The following is a 17,425-nucleotide window of genomic DNA, read 5'->3' as shown; positions in this document are numbered from 1 at the left end:
AAATAAAATTTAAAAGTGAAACTGATCAATTACTTTTAAAATATAAACATGGGAATCTGTATGCCATAATGAATTGATTCCTGCCGTTATCCATTAAAAAAAACCCAGATATTTGGCATTTTAACAGCTAGAAAATTTACATTCCATATTTCTTTGAACTCCTGTTCCCATGGCACTCTTGTCATAGAATTTTACCCTAATTTCATATATTTTAATGCTTTATGAGGTGATGTCGATGACCCTGTCATTCTTGTCATAACAAAAATGTGTTCATATGCTGAAATATTTCAGTGTATATTTCTGTGTCCTGTAAGCACAGGCTCTAAATAGTTTAAAAAAAATATCCTTCTGGGTGGAGAAGTCATTGAGGTTATTATTAGAACTCGATTAATAGAAAAAGCATAAATGTGTGTAATAATGAAAGTCACTCAGTCGTGTTCGACTCTTGCGACCCCATGGACTATACAGTCCATGGAATTCTCCAGGCCAGAATACTGGAGTGGGTAGCCTTTGCCTTTTCCAGAGGATCTTCCCAACCCAAAAATTGAACCCAGGTCTCCCGCATTGCAGGCAGATTCCTTACCAGCTGAGCCACAATGTGATCCTTATTACATACAAAAATAAGAGGTGCTTTGAGTCACTTCAGGAAGGTTCCCATGAGGGCTGTGGCTTTGGCCTTGCTCAGCTGACCAGGGAACAGGGGATAGCTCCAGGGACGTGCTTCGAGTCTGTCAACCCTGCAACCCCATCCTTTACATTCTCACTTGTCCCTCTGAAGATCTCCCTTGCTGTTCTCTCATGTTCTGCTCCACTTTCCTTTGAGAAAAGGCTGTCCGGGGAATTCCCTTGTGGCTCTGGGACTAAGACTTTGCACTCCCCATGCAAGGGGCCCAGGTTCAATACTTGGTTGGGGAATGAGATCCTTCGTGCTACAACTAAAGGTCCCGCCTGCCACAATTAAGACCCAGCGCAGCCAAATAAATAAAGAAATATTACAAAAAAAAAAAAAAGACTATCAGGTCCAATCACCCAGGCTTAGCTAGAGGCTGTTGCCCTGTGACCTGGAGGCATTGAGTTCAGTGGAGACACAAAAGGTCCTGCCACTCAGCACCACCACATATGTTGAGAATGTGTGCTTATCTCTGAGTGTGCTTTACATTGCCTCTCTCCCCAACCAAACCACTGAGGTGAGACAAGCCCATCAACTTGTGGGAATGTTCTTCTGACTTCAGAGGCAGACATGCAGTGTATCTGGCCTCCCCACCTGGTTCCATATTCCTTTATCTGATTACGTAGGTGGCTAGTGCCAGTTACCAGGGCCAGGCTCCAGGGAGCCTCAGCCCTGCTCTGGGCATGTGCTCAACCTCCAGAATGTCATTATCACCATCACCACCATCACTTTCACCACCATCATCATCACCATCTCCACCATCATCACCATCACCACCACCACCATCATCATCACCACCATCACCATCGTATCATCATCACCATCATCATCAAAACTACCCCCATCGGCAGCAGCATCAATGGGCCAAGGGTAGTGAGGTTTCCCTGCTTCTCCTGTTCTCTAGATCTGTTTAAGATTGGCATCATTTTTTCTTTAAATGTTTGGAAGAACTCATTAGTGAAGTCATCTGCAATTTTCATTGTGGGAAGCTCTTAAGCTTTGTTTTAATTTTTTCATTTAAAATATATTTATTGCCAATTTTTGTTTCCTTTTTGTCACGTTTACATTTTTTGCCTATTTATTTTGTTTTCTTCCAGATTTACTGAGATGTAATTGACATACAGCTCTGCATTAGTTTGAGGTGTACAGCAAAATGATTTGACATATATACTGTGCAATGATATTCACAGCAAGTTTAGTGAAAATCCATCATGTCACATAGATACAAAATTAAAGAAATAATTATTTTTTCCTTTGTGATGAGAATACTTAGGATTTACTCTCTTACCTTTCCTGTATAACATACAAGCAGGGTTAATTATATTTAGCACATTGAACATTATATCCTTAGTTGTTTGTTGTTGTTCAGTTGCTAAGTCATGTCTGACGCTTTGTGACCCCATGGACTGCAGCACGCCAAGCTCCTCTGTCCTCCACTATCTCCTGGAGTTTGCTCAAATTCCTGTACATTGAGTCAGTAATGCTATGTAACTATCCTCTCCCGCCCCCTTCTCCTTTTGCCTTCAATCTTTCCCAGCATCAGGGTCTTTTCCAGTGAGTCGGGTGGCCAAAGAATTGGAGCTTCAGCTTCAGTATCAGTCCTTCCAATGAACATTCAGGGTAGATTTCCTTTAGGATTGATTGGTTTGATCTCTTTGCTGTCCAAGGAACTCTCAAGAGGCTTCCCCAGCACGACAGTTGAAAAGCATCAATTCTTTTATGCTCAGCATTCTTTATGGTCCAGCTCTCACATCTTCACATGACTACTGGGAATATCAGAGCTTTGACTATATGGAACTTAATTGGCAAAATGATGTCTCTGCTTTTTACTATGCTGTCTAGGTTAGTCATAGTTTTTCTTCCAAGGAGCAAGCAAGCATCTTTTAATTTCATGGCTGCAGTCACTGTCTTCAGTGATTTGGGAACTCAAGAAAATCTGTCACTGCTTCTACTTCCCCCCTTCTATTTGCCATGAGTGATAGGACCAGATGACATGATCTTAGTTTTTTTAATGTTGAGTTACAAGACAGCTTTTTCACTCTCTTTCACTTTCATCAAGAGGCTCTTTAGTTCCTCTTCACTTTCTGTCGTTACAGTGGTATCATCTGGACATCTGAGATTGTTGATATTTCTCCTGGCAATCTTGATTCCAGCTTTTGAGTTTTGCAGCCCAGCATTTTGCATGATGTATTCTGCATTCAGGTTAAATAAGCAAAGTGACAATATACACCCTTGACGTACTCAATTTTCCCAATTTTGAACCATTCAGTTGTTCTACGTCTGGTTCTGTTTCTTCTTGAGCCACATACAGGTTTCTCAGGAGACAGGTAAGGCAGTCTGGTATTCCCATGTCTTTAAGAATTTTCCAGTTTATTGTGATCCACACAAAGTCAATGAAGAAGAAGTAGATGTTTTCCTGGAATTCCCTTGCTTTCTCTATGATCCAGTGAAAGCTGGCAATTTGATCTCTGGTTCCTTTGCCTTTTCTAAACTCAGCTTGCACATCCAGAATTTCTTGATTCACATACTGCTGAAGCCTAGCTTGATGGATTTTGGGCATAACCTTATGAGCATAAGAAATGATTGCAACGATATGGTTGTTTGAACATTCTTCGGCATTGCTCTTCTTTGGGGTTGGAGTGAAAACTGACCTTTTCAGTCTGGTGGCCACTGCTGAGTTTTCCAAATTTGCTGATATATTGAGTGCAGGACTTTAACAGCATCATCATTTAGGATTTGAAATAGCTCAGCTGGAATTCCATCACCTCCACCAGCTTTGTTTATAGTAATGCTTCCTAAGGCCAACTTGACTTTACACTTCATGGTGTCCAGCTCTAGGTGACCACATCATCATGGTAATCCAGGTCATTAGGGCCTTTTTTGTATGATTCTTCTGTGTATTCTTGCTACCTCTTCTTAATATCTTCTGCTTCTATTAGGTCCTTATCGTTTCTGTCCCTTGTTGTGCTCATCCTTGCAAGAAATATGCCCTTGATATCTCCAGTTTTCTTGAAGAGATCTCTAGTCTTTCCCATTCTATTGTTTTTCTCTATTTCTTTGCATTGTTCATTTAAGAAGGCCTTATCTCTCCTTGCTATGCTTTGGAACTCTGCATTCAGTTGGGTATATCTTTCACTTTCTACTTTGCCTTTCGCTTCTCTTATTTTCTCAGCTATCTGTAAAGCCTCCTCAGACAACCACTTAGCCTTCTTGCATGTCTTTTTCTTTTGGATGGTTTTGGTCACTGCCGCCTGTGCAGTGTCACAAACCTCTGTCCATAGTTCTTCAGGCACGGTGTCTACCAGATCTAATCCATGAAAACTATTTGTCACTTCCACTCTATAAACATAAGGGATTTGATTTAGGTCATACCTGAATGGACTAGTGGCTTTCCCTACTTTCTTCAATTTTTAAGCCTGAATTTTGCAATAAGGAGCTGATGATCTGAGCTAGTCAAAGCTGTTTTTTTCCAGTAGTCATGTATGGATGTGAGAGTTGGACCATAAAGAAAGCTGAGCACCGAAGAATTGATGCTTTTCAACTGTAATGAAGAGTCTTGAGAGTCCCTTGGACTGCAAGGAGATCAAACCAATCTGTCCTAAAGGAAATCAGTTCTGAATATTTGGAAGGACTGATGCTGAAGCTGAATCTCCAATACTTTGGCCATGTGATGCAAAGAACTGACTCATTTTGGAAAAGACCCTGATGCTGGGAAAGACTGAAGGCAGGAGGAGAAGGGGACAACAGAGGATGAGATGGTTGGATGGCCTCACCAACTCGATGGACATGAGTTTGAGCAAGCTCTGGGAGTTGGTGATGGAGAGGGAAGCCTGGAGTGCTGCAGTCCATAGGGTCGAAAAGAGACAGACACGACTGAACTGAGTTGAACTGACTGAGCCACAGTCAGCTCCAGGCCTTGTTTTTGCTGATTGTATAGAGCTTCTCTATCTTTGGCTGAAAAGAATATAATCAATCTTATTTTGGTATTGACCATCTGATGATATCCATGTGTAGAGACGTCACTTGTGTTGTTGGAAAAGGGTGCTTCCTATTACCAGTGTGTTCTCTTGACAAAATTCTGTTAGCCTTTTTCCTGCTTCATTTTGTACTCTAAGGCCAAACTTGCCCGTTGCTCCAGGTATCTCTTGACTTGCTACTTTTCCAATCTCCTGTGATGAAAAGGACATCTTTTCAGTGTGTGTTAGTTTTAGAAGGTCTTGTAGGGCTTCACAGAACTTGTCAACTTCTTTGGCATCAGTGTTTGAGGCATAGACTTGGATTACTGTGATGTTGCATGGTTTGCTTTGGAAACAAACTGAGATCATTCTGTCCTTTTTGAGGTTACACCCAAGTACTGTATTTTAGACTCTTGTTGACTATGAGGGCTACTTCATTTCTTCTAAGGGATTCTTGCCCACAGTAGTAGATATAGTGGTCTTAGAATTAAATTTGTCCATTCCTATCCATTTTATTTCACTGATTCCTAAGGTGTTGATGTTCATTCTTGCCATCTCCTGCTTGACCACATCCAACTTACCTTGATTCATGGACCAAACTTTCCAGGTTCCTATGCAATATTATTATTTACAGCGTCCAACTTTACTTTCACCACTAGATACATCCACAGATGAGCATCATTTCCACTTTGGCTCAGCTGCTTCTTTCTTTCTGGAGCTGTTTCTCTGCTGTTCCCCAGTAGCATATTGAACATCTTTGAATGTGGGGGGGCTCATCTTCTGGCGTCATATTTTTTGCCTTTGCATACTGTTCATGGGGTTTTCATGGCAAGAATACTGGAGTGGCTTGCCATTCCCACCTCTGGTGGACCACATTTGTCAGAACTCTTCACTTTGATGTGTCTTGGGTGGCCCTGCAAGGCATGGCTCACAGCTTCACTGGGTTACGCAAGCCTGTTGCCATGACAAGGTTGTGATCATGAAGGGACATCCCTACTGAAAGTTTCTATAAGAGTATTTAATCTTTGCATTTGATTTCCCTCTCAATTATTAGACTATTCAGATTTTCCCTTTTTCTCCATGTCAGTTTTGGTAAGTTTTTGTTTTTTTAGAAAATTGCCCATTATACCCAAACTGTCACATTTACTGGTGTAAAGTTGTTCATAACATTTTTTTAAATTTTTCTGATGTTTGTAGGATCTTTGATGTGTCCCCTTTCATACCTGAGATTAGCAATTTGTGTGCTTTTTTTCCCTCTCTTTAAAAAAAAAACAACAAAACAAACCTTGATTGGTCTTGCTAAGAGTAATAAATTTACTAATTTCTAGAACAGACTTTTAGTTTTATTGTTTTCTCTTTTGGATATTTGATTTATTTCACTGATTTACACTGTTGTTATCTTTATTACATTCTTTCCTTCTACTTTCTTTGGGTTTAATTTGCTGTGCTTTCTTCCCAGTTCTTGAAACAGAAGGTTAAATGATTGATTTTGCACACTCTATCCTCTTCTTTATATGCATTTGGAGCTAGAAACTTCCTGCTAAGCATTACTTTTGCTGGTTCACAAGCCCTCCAACTTAACATGTCCATGAACATCCTTAGATGTGTTCATGTGGTTCAGGTACTCCCGTAGAGTTGGAGGGAAAAGCAGAAGCAAGATGTAGATTGCTATGTGGATTCTGACACCACCCATGTGACTGAGGTGGGGTGTCATGCTGCCACCCCCCTGCCCCAGCCACCTGAGGCGCCCTTGGTGTTAGTGCTGAAGTCCCACATCCTGGGAACTCCTTTCCTGGACAGCCTGACCTGGCTGGTCACCCTGCATTTACATAAATTTAGGTCTCCTGCATGCAGGCAGATTCTCTACTGTCTGAGTCACCAGGGAAGCCCCAGGAATACATACAAACAATAAATATGCCAATAGGAAGTGAAAGTCAGACACCCAGAATTCAGAAGGACCCTGCAGATTCTGGCAGTGGGAGGCTCTGGGGAGGGAGGGGGTCTGCATGTCGCTTGCTGCAAGCAGATGATCTATTTCTGTAACAAAGGGAAACCGGAGGCAAACATGATAAAAATGTAAGAGCCGCTATTGTGGGTGGAGGGTACAGCAAGCTAGTTCTGGGATCCTCTGAAAACAGAAGGGAGGGCTTAGAGGAGGTGGCCCTAAGGAAGTCGCTGACCCCAACATACTGAAGAGGGCACCCCAGAGCCATGAAGGAGGGAAGTGTGAACTGGGCTCTCAAAGCTGAGGAGAAGCTACCATTTGCAAAAATGAGCAGTGGGAAAGGAGCCAGATCAAACCACAAATAAAGCTGTTTTAAAAGAGAAAAAGGGAACAGAATAAATAAAATTTATATAGATAGTAAAACATGCCAGAGAGATGTGCCCATAAGAGAACTGAAAACTGCAATGTGATCATTCAAAGTGAGCTTAACAGACTTGAGAAAATAATACAACATATGAAAAAACAGATCAGAATCACAAGAAGTCAGAAGTGAGGGATTAAAGTTTAGGAAAGGGGACTTCCCTGGCAGTCCGGTGGTCAGGGCTCTGCGCTTCCACTGCGGAAGAGTTGGATCCCTGCTTGGGGGGCTAAGATCCCACAGACTGTGTGGCGTGGCCAAAACAAAAAACCCACAAACGACTCAGGAAAGAATTACAAATAAAAGAAATTTAGAAACTCAGAAGGGAACCATGAATAAAGAAACCAGGAAGATAATTCTTTAAGAGGAAGAAGAGATAAGAGTGGAAATATCTAAAAAAATGATGAGGGACTTCCTTGGTGGTCCAGTGGATAAGACCTCAGGCTCCCAGGTGCAGGTGGCCCAGGTTCCACCCCTGGTCTGGGGGCTGGATCCCACATGCCGCAACTAAAGATCGTGCATGCCACAACGAAGATTGAAGATCCCACATACCACAACTAAGGATATTTGGGCCAGAGTGAGGAAAGCAAGAGAGACTCCATCTTGAAGCTTGTCATGCATCTTAAAGATAGGATGTAACCTGGGCCTGAAGCCTGCCCAGGAGTGAGGAAACTGTTGCTAATGAAAACCAGGTCTCCTGGAGACTTCCTTCCCTACAGATGGCAAACAGAGTTTATAGTTGTGGTCCTGTTAGGTTAACCACGTAGATATTCCCCCTTGATCCATACTCATTGTCTCCCCCCACTTTAACCTAATTGTTTGTTCTCCTAGCACATACTTGTTGTAAAACTCAGTCATATACAACAAAGAGGTTGCTAACATGTAACCAGTCATGTGGTGGAAGGAGGGTAATAAAACTGGGCCTCTCAGAAACATCAGGGCACTTGTTGGGAACTGATTCCCCTTGGACCTGCTGGCGTAATAAACCATACTCCACTGTCCTGAGTGTCCTCTGAGGTGTGTTTGAGACTCCGGATTCCACAACAAGACCTGGTGCACCCAAATAAATAAAGAAATCATATTTTTTAAATGATGAAAAGGATCAAGAAAAAGTGGCAAAAGTGAACAAAGCAAAGACAAGTCATTATATTTATTTCAGGAGGGTCCCAGGAGGAAAACCGAAAGACAAGAATAAAGCAAATGTTTTAAGGACTAAAATTCAAGGAAACTGAAAGTGAAGTCGCTTAGTCATGCCTGACTCAGCAACCCCGTGGACTGTAGCCTGCCAGGCTCCTCTGTTCATGGGATTCTCCAGGCAAGAATACTGGAGTGGGTTGCCATTTCCTTCTCCAGGAAATTCAAGGAAGTGTTCCTGAAATTTAAAAAAAAAAAAAAAAAAAGATTTGAAAAGCACCATGTACCTGAGAAAATCAATTGATAACAACCAACACAAAGTGTGTTCTTATAAAATTACTGGATTTTAGATAAGAAGTTGTTGTTCAGTCACACAGTCATGTCTGACTCTTTACAGCCCCAAGGACTGCAGCAGACCAGGCTTCCTTGTCCTTCACCATCTCCCAGAGTTTGCTCAAACTCACATCCATTGAGTCGATGATGCCATCCAACCATCTCATCATCTGTTGCCCCTTCTCCTCTTGCCTTCAATCTTTCCCAGCATCAGGGTCTTTTCCAATGAGTCGGTTCTTTGCATCAGGTGGCCAAAGGATTGGAGCTTCAGCTTCAGCATCAGTCCTTCCAATGAACATTCAGGATTGATTTCCTTTAGGGTTGATTAGTTTGACCTCCTTAATATCCAAAGGACTCTCTAGAGTCTTATCCAGCACCATAGTTCAAAAGCATCAATTCTTCAGTGCTCAGTCTTTTTTACATTCCAAGTCTCATATCCATACCTGACCACTGGAAAAATCAGAGCTTTGACGACAGGGACCTTTGTCGACAAAGTGATATTTCTGCTTTTTACTAGGCTGTCTAGGTTTGTCATAGCTTTTCTCCCAAGGAGCAAACATCTTTTAATTTCATGGCTGCAATCACTATCCACAATGATTTTGAAGCCCAAGAAAAATGAAATCTGTCACTGTTTCCATTTTTCCCCCTCTATTTGCCATGAAGTGATGGGACTGAATGCCATGATCTTAGTGTTTTGAATGCTGAATTTCAAGCCAGCTTTTTCATGCTCCTCTTTCACTTTCATCAAGAGGCTCTTTAGTCTCTCTTTGTTTTCTAACATTAGGGTGGTGTCATCTGGATATCTGAGATTACTGATATTTCTCCTGGCAATCTTGATTCCAGCTTGAGCTTCATCCAGCCTGGCATTTTGAATGATGTACTCTGCATGAGCAGGGTGGCAATATACAGCCTTGATGTACTCCTTTCCTAATTTTGAACCAGTCCATTATTCCATGTCTGGTTCTGTTACTTCTTGACTTGCATACAGGTTTCTTAGGAGGCAAGTAAGGTGGTCTGGTCTTCTTACCTCTTTAAGAATTTTCCACAGTTTGATGTGATCCACACAGTCAAAGGCTTTAGTCAATGAAGCAGAAGTAGATGTTTTTCTGGAATTCCCTTGATTTTTCTATGAAGAAGTAGGTCCCTTAAGTACTGGGTTGCCATCAGACTTGTACAGACACATTTTATTCCAGAAGAGAGTGGATACGCTAATGTGTTAGTATTAGGTACTCAGGAAAGAAAAGGTTTTTTCAGGTAAATAGACTTTCAGGTGTAAAGGCTGTGCTGAGTGTCCCCAGTGTGAGGGGGTGGGCTCTGCCCTCTGCTACTGTCTTAAGTGATGCCGCTGGAGTGACTGGAAGCCCTTCAGCTTCATGCTGTATCTCACACCTGATGCAATGATTCATCAAAGTAAAACATAAATGCACAAGTAGGATGTAAATTTGTAAAATTTTTAGAAGAAACCTTTGTGACTTTAGGTTAGGGGAAAAAATTCTTAGATATGATACCAAACTCAAGATCCAAAAACAAAAAGTTGATAAAGAGGACTTGTTGTTCAGTCAGTCAGTCATGTCCAACTCTTTACAACCCCATGGACTGCAGCATGCCAGGCTTCCCTGTCCTTTATCATTTCCCGGAGTCTGCTCAAACTCATTTCCATTGAGTCAGTGATGCCATCCAACCCTCTCATCCTCTGTTGCCCCCTTCTCCTCTTTCCCTCAGTTTTTTCCAGCATCAAGGTCTTTTCCAGTGAGTTGGCTCTTCACATCAGGTGGCCAAAATATTGGAGCTTTAGCTTCAGCATCAGTCTTTCCAATGAATATTCAGGACTGATTTTCTTTGGGATTGACTGGTTTTATCTCCTTGCAGTCCAAGGGACTCTCAAGAGTCTTTTCCAACACCACAGCTCAAAAGCATCAATTCTTTGGCATTCAGCCTTCTTTACATCCAACTCTCACATGGCTACTGGAAAAGCCATAGCTTTGACTATATGGACTTTTGTCGGCAAAGTAATGTCTCTACTTTTTAATATGTTGTCTAGGTTTGTCATAGCTTCTCTTCCAAGAAGCAAGCGTCTTTTAATTGTGTGGCTGCAGTCATCATCTTCAGTGATTTTGGAGCCCAAGAAGATAAAATCTGCCAGTGTTTCCATTGTTTTTGCATCTATTTGCCATGAAGTGATGGGACTGGATGCCATCATCTTTGTGTTTTGAATGTTGAGCTTTAAGCCAGCTTTTTCACTCTGCTCTTTCACCTTCATCAAGAGGCTCTTTAGTTCCTTTTCGCTTTCTGCCATAAGGGTGGTGTCATCTGCATATCCAGGCAATCTTGATTCCAGCTTGTGCTTCATCCAGTCCAGCATTTTGCATGATGTATGAGATCAAACCAGTCAATCCTAAAGGAAATCAGTCCTGAATATTCATTGGATGGACTGATGCTGAAGCTGAAGTTCCAATACTTTGGGCACCTGATGCGAAGAACTGACTCACTGGAAAAGAGCCTGATGTTGGGAAAGACTGAAGACAGGAGGAGAAGGGGCAACAGACAAACTCAACTGAACTCTGCATATAAGTTAAATAAACAGGGTGAAAATATACAGCCTTGCTGTACTTCTGTCTCAGTTACTCAAAAAATTTTGCTTTACGAGAAGACAGTGCGAAGAGATTGAAACAGGCCAGAGACTGGGGAAATTTTTTGCAAATCTGACAAGAAACTTCTATCAGAGTATATAAATAACACTCAAAACTCCATAAAAACCCCGATTTTAAAAAATAGACAAAAGACCGGGAAATCCTTTTCACTAAAAAGATACATGGATGGCAAATAAGCTCCAAGCTCTCAGTTGTTGGAAACACGAGTTAGTAAGACACTGTCACACACCTCTCAGGATGCCTCTCCATCCAGCAGACAAGGAAACCTGACATTACCCACAGCTGGAAGGGGTGCAGCAGCCAGACACCCAGACGTTATGGGGGAGAACATAAAATTGAAAAGAAACTGACGCTGTGACCTGGCAACGCCCCTCCTAGACACTAAGCCATGGGTGATGAGAACTTGGGCTCACACAGAAACCTGCTGGGGATCTGTGCCAAACTCAGTGTCCTTCGCAGGTGGGCTGCACGGACACGTCTCCAGGGGGTGGGGGCCATGGCGGGGACCGTGGGGGAGGGGAGGCAGAACGTGGGCTTTGGAGCCCTGGCATCCAGGTGAGGGGTGGGGCGATTCAGCTCAGTCTTCAAGGTAGAGCCAACAGGCCTTACTGACGACTTAGCTGTGACACTGGAGGTAAGTAGTCAGGACGGGGTCATGCTTGTGGCTGGTGCTCAGGCGGCGGTGCTGGGCACGGACCCAGCTCTCAGGTCTGGGAGCCCATGGGCAGCCATGCTCTGTGGGGGGCAGTGGGGTGGGGGTGTGTGTGCCACTGGGTCTCTCTGGACTACCGAATACTGCTTTATTCCCTGAGGCCTCACAGTTTTACCACTGCTAGCATTTCCAAGGTGGCTCTTGGATAAGCTTTTGGAAATTTCAATTTATTTGTAGATAGTTCTTGAAGAAAATTAAATGCTCATTCAATCGACAGACATCTAAGGAGCTTCTGCCATAGGCTGGAGCCCATTCTGGGCATTGAGATTACTTTGCAACGCGCCTTTCTCATGGGGCTATTTTCCAGAGGCTGAAAGAGTTGTGAACAAGCCCAGGAGGGGCCCAGCCCAGGGTGGGTCACTAGAGCCGAGGGGAAGGGAGGGTGGTGGGGGCCGCAGCTGCGCAGAGCCTGTGCCTGGGTCTCCTCCAGGGGTTTTCGCTCTGCACTGGCTCCTTAAAATCACCACCTGTAGACCCCTTCCAGCTTCCCCTCACCCACCCACCTGGCCGGAGGGTGCTAACCCTCCCTCCACCCCACGCCCCAGGGCTGCCAGCCCCCCAGCCAGGACCAAAGAGCAGACAGGAGAGGAAGGGAAGGAGGGGGCAGGTGGGCCGGCTCCACGAGGGGTTGGCCTGGCACCAGGAGGCGACTGAGAATCAGCAAGAGCTGGCCCTCGCGCCAGACCCTGTCATCCAGTCCATTTCCCCTTGCCCCCTGCCTTCTCAGCCCCAGTTCTCAGGGTGGACACGGAGGCCGGGGACCAGCCCATCACACAGTACATGAGGGCGGGTGGGGCTTGTGCCCAGGGGATGCTCTGCACACTCACGCACGCTCACAGGTGCATGCACACATGTGCACATCTCACATGCCTGCAAGGTAGGCCTGGATCCAGGTGTGCGGACCTAGGTCGGAGCTTTCTGAGATTGGCACTGCCGCCCAGCCCTGCAGTCAGCCTGGCTAGCCAGGGGCTGCCATTCTCAGCTGGCTGCCCAGGCCCTGCACGCGCCCCTCCTGTCAGGCTCACCGGTTAATCTCTGACTTGCAGATGAGCTCGAAGTTGTACTCCTTGGCCTTGGTGGGCTGAAAGATCACATCGAGCTGTAGCGTTTCCAGTGGCAGGATTGTCCCGAACCCGTCGTTGGGCTGGATGTCCACAAACTGGCAAGAGGAAGATCATGGATAGGAAAGCAAAAATGAGGTGACCTGTTGGGGAGTGCCATGGGAGCAACATGGACAGGCGTGTGGCAGAGCACAAACGAATGTGTGTCTGGTGACATGTATGTAAATGTGTTACACGGGTGTGAGTCTGTCTCTGTGTATGTGATCATGTGTACAAGTGAGTGCATGTGAAAGGGTGGTGTGTGTGTGTCTGCACGCATGTGAGCACAGGTATGTATGTGAATGTGTGTATTCATGTGAGCACAGCTGTGTCTGTGTATGTGTGTATGCATGCATGCAAGCACAGGTGTATGAGGGTGTGTATTGTCTGTACACGTATGTCAACACAGGTGTGAGTGTATGAGTGTGTGCATGTGAGCACACATGTATGCGTGTATGAGTGCATACATGCATGTGAGCACAGGTGTATGTGAGTGTGTGTGCCTGTGAGCAGAGGTGTATGTGCATACATGCATGTGAGCACAGGTGTATGTGAGTACATGAGTTTGTGTGCATGCATTTGAGTACAGGCATGTGAGTACAGGTGTATGAATGTGTGTATGAGTGTGTACATGCATGTGAGCACAGGTGTATGTGATTATATGAATGTGTGTGCACGCATGTGAGCATAGGTGAGTACGTGAATGTGTCTGCATACATGGGGGTAGACAATGGGTCTCTGGTGGGGCAGCCCGGAGGACTGAGGGAAGCCAGGCCTGGGCCTCTCTTGGCTGCCCTGCAGGGCCAGGCAGACCAGAGTCTCAGGAAGGGGGGTAGGGGAGAGAACTCTGGGTGCTGTGCGTGCAGCAGGTGGAGAGAGCTTGAGAGGGGCAGGGTGAGGTGGGGACAGTCAGAGACCCCAGCTGAGGTGCCTGGGAGTGAGCGTGGAGTCTGCAGGTGGGTGAGGCCTGGCCAGGCACCAGGACTCAGGGTAGCAGCCCCTCGTCCCTCACTGCCCAGTACCTCCCACTCTGACCACATGAGCGAGGCACCTTGGGGAGTCCGACGAACCCAAACTCCTGGGGCAGGAGGGAATGATTGCAGAGGCTGATTTGGGTCCTGATGGCCTCGTAGATGGTACAGTAGCCAAAGTCCAGCCCTGCGGGGCTGAGCTCCAGGTCCGAGGTGGTGACTACAGCATGGACGGTAAACCCCAAGGGTTTGATCTGAAGTGCAGAGGGCAGGGCCATTCGGTCATTGTGGTCAGTTAGGGAAGTGTCTCCAAAACTGAGAAGAGCACCAGTCCTGCTGTGAGCTGGCGGCTGACTCTGCACCTTTCACGGACACACCTGCTTCCTGTTGGCCTCAGCATGGCATAGGCAGCACAGGTGGGCAGGGGGCAGGAGGGTACATGTGCACACACATGTGCATCAGTGCATCTGCATGTCGCTGCATTGTGAGCTCACATGATGACATGGTACCGAGGATGTGCACACCCTGGACACCTGGGTCTGGACTGTACGAACGTGAGAGTCTGGGTGCCCCAGGGACAGCCCCGCCCACCCAGGACAGCACTGGGGCCTCTCTGATGCACAAGCCCCTCCCTTTGTCTCCCCTGTGCAGGGGCTGTTCGGGCAAGACCGGGGGCCAGTGAGGATGGGCTCCAAGAACCAGGCCAGAACAGCTCTGCTCCCCCAGGGTGCCCGGCATCCAGATGAGCCCCACACAGACCTGGTCAGCCACCCAGATAGTCATCGGGGCCTCCAGAACCCTTGTCTCCTTGTCAAAATACTTCCCTGCATCTTCTGGGAGGGAGTGTCTGCAAGAGACACGGGGCACTTGAATGTTCTTTTCTTCTTTATATTTGAGAAATGACAAAAGGCTCAACTGAAAGGGTGCTAGAGCCACGGGGTACACACAAGGTCAGAAATACAGGAGCCTGGGGCTGGCTTCCTGCTGTGACTCAGGACCCCCTCCACCCAGAAGGAGTGGACCCCCGCTGGGCCCATCACCTGGGCAAGAACTTGAGCTGCACTGAGTAGGACGACAGTGCCTGGATGTAGCCAGTCTCAGGCAGGAGCTCCATGTGGCCCCGCAGCTCCTTGCACACCTCAAACTTTAGGCGCAAGGCGGCCTTCGACCTGCAGCATCCAAGGGAGGGTGGGACAGCGACTTGAGCTCAGTCCTTACCCCACAGGGCCCGGCACACCCCCTCCAGGCACAGCCCTGCTGGGCACAGCCCCCACCCACCACCCCCACTGTCGGAGTGGCTTCAGAGCCCTGCTCACAGGGGCAGGTTTTCCTGAAATGATATTGGCTGAGGAATCCTTACAAATAAAAACATCACAACTGAAAGTTACCCCAGTCGGTTCTCAGAACCTGAGTGTTTTCTGGGAAGCGCCTCACAGGCCGGGGGTCAGGAGAGGGGACCCTGTTCCTCCTAGAGTTCTGCCCTTCCCCGCTCAGGCACAGGCTCTCTTGCAGGACTCTCAGGAGGCCCCAGGTGGCCAGGCCTTGGTCAGTGAAGGCAACTTCCCCAACTTTTGTCCTTGCTTTCAACTCAGGACCAGCCGGAGAAAGCCAGGTGTGCTCCCAGTCAACCACGTGGGTTGTCCCATCCTAGCCAGCCCCCAGGCCACAGCCCAGTCAGGACACCCCCGCCCCACCTGCTCTCCAGTCTCCAGAAAGAGAGGTGGTGGGTGAGCTGCCCCAGGCCTGTTGAGGAGACCACCCCCAGGCCCATCAGGGATCCCGGGCCATGGTCCAGAGCCTCTCAGGCCTCCCGGTGTCTCCTTAACTGCCTGGGATGATTCTCACAGTACCTCTGCATGGGGAACCCAGGGCCGATCGGGATCCTGAGTGACCCGTTGGGCTCCTGAGATCACAAAGGAAGGTCTCTCTTCTCTCAACTTTGACCTCTGGCCCCAGTGTCACCCAGCACTGGATGTCCCCTACCATGCAAGGTGTTCAGACTGGGCCCTCCCACCCTGGTTTCTGCTGTGGCTGGGCTCCCCTCAGGCAACTACAACTAGGGTCTTTGTGAACTCACTCCCTTGCTACCCCTGTACCCATAAAACTGGTAATAACATTGAATTCTAAAATCATTCAACAAACCTAAGAGGTCGAGTGTGTGCCTCAGGGGACAGGCTGAGAAAGCACAGCTCCTGTGCTCCGTGTCCCCCCACCCACCCCAGGGGTGGACACACTTTGCATCAAGGTAAACTGACCAGACCCCATTAAACCCTGGTTTCCCGAACAATCCGTCTGAACCCTGCTCTGAGACCCCAGCCCCTGGGAAAAGCAGGTCCCCCGATGTTTGCAGCACTGACATCTGGGGACCCAGCAGCTGGCAGGTACCAGCCCAATTGCACCCAGGTTGACATTGCCCCCACCTCCGGAGAGAGGCAGGACCCTGGGTGCAGCAGCCAGCCAAGTACACCGGTGTATTTGTTTAGTGAAGATCCACTAAGCTCTAACTGTTGGGTTTGCCTCTTTTTTCCACTTAATTGAACTTCAGTTTAAAAAAAAATAAGGAGAGTAAAAAAGAAATGACAACCATGGTGTCTGGACACCCTTGCAAAGCTCTGTGCATGAAACATGCTTCTTTTCTCAGAACTCCACCCATGTTCCTTCAGAGGACCAGCCCCCTCTCCTGTCTGTGCCTGCTAGGGGCCTGACCTGGCGTGCAGGGTGCAGACCCCCCACAGACAGGGGTGATGACACCAATTTATCCTCATGGTCCTGGAAGTCAGGTCCAGACACCGTGTCCCACGGCTGAAACCCAGCTGCAGGCAGGGCTGGTTCCCCCGGAGGCTCCACAGAGAACGCTCTCCTGGCTTTTCCGGTTTCTGGAGACACCATGTCCCTTGGTTCATGGCCCCTCTTCCGTTTTCAAGGCCAGCAGCCCAGCACCTCCATCCTATGACAGCCCTGGGGTTCCAGTGGGCTCTCAGGGAAACCCCTGGAGACCCCCACCTTGAGGTCTCAGATCTCACCCAGCCAGGGCTCACCGTGTGTGGACGAGGATCGAGTCCTGGTACAGCCGATCGTACATGCAGATCTTCAGGTCCACGTTTGGCTTCAGCACCCAGACAGGCACGTCGATAGCCACGCCGACAACTTTGAAATATAACTGAATTTGAATACAAAAATCCAACAACACACATGTTCATCAGCAGAGCAGGCGGTGCTTGTGAGCGCTAACACAGAGCTCAGAGCATGGTCTGTAATTCTTACAAGTACCGCATGCCCAGTGGTGTCTGACTCTGTGCGACCCCAAGGACTGTAGCCCGCCAGGCTCCTTCGTCTATGGGATTTTCTCCAGGCAAGAATACTGGAATGGTCTGCCATGCTCTTTCCCAGGGGATCTTCTGAACCCAGGGATAGAACCTGTCTCTTGCATCTCCTGCACTGGCAGGTGGGTTCTTTACCACTACCACCACCTGGGAAGCCCCAGCTCTTACAAGTATTGGAAGGTTAATAATTAAACTGGCCAATGGGACTTCCC

At 47.0% G+C, this 17,425-nt stretch overlaps 1 protein-coding gene across 10 annotated transcripts in view; it reads right to left on the bottom strand.

Annotated features, from left to right (window-relative positions):
- CFAP74 (cilia and flagella associated protein 74) overlaps window positions 1–17,425 on the bottom strand; it is a 95,356-nt gene that overhangs the window by 8,018 nt on the left and 69,913 nt on the right. For all 10 annotated transcript variants that reach the window (XR_006061498.2, XR_006061499.2, XR_003590959.3 and 7 more), the window contains 5 exons: window positions 16,929–17,050; window positions 14,931–15,059; window positions 14,650–14,737; window positions 13,971–14,144; window positions 12,845–12,978 (listed from right to left, as the gene is read on the bottom strand). Coding sequence is in view for 7 of the 10 variants with exons in the window: in XM_060396530.1 (XP_060252513.1) it covers window positions 12,845–12,978; window positions 13,971–14,144; window positions 14,650–14,737; window positions 14,931–15,059; window positions 16,929–17,050 (647 nt within the window). In the remaining 3 variants the exon portion in view is untranslated. The remainder of the gene's footprint in view (window positions 1–12,844; window positions 12,979–13,970; window positions 14,145–14,649; window positions 14,738–14,930; window positions 15,060–16,928; window positions 17,051–17,425) is intronic.

This window comes from Ovis aries, chromosome 12 (assembly GCF_016772045.2).
Source record: "Ovis aries strain OAR_USU_Benz2616 breed Rambouillet chromosome 12, ARS-UI_Ramb_v3.0, whole genome shotgun sequence".
NCBI lineage: Eukaryota > Metazoa > Chordata > Mammalia > Artiodactyla > Bovidae > Ovis > Ovis aries.
This window is presented reverse-complemented; position numbering and strand designations above follow the sequence as displayed.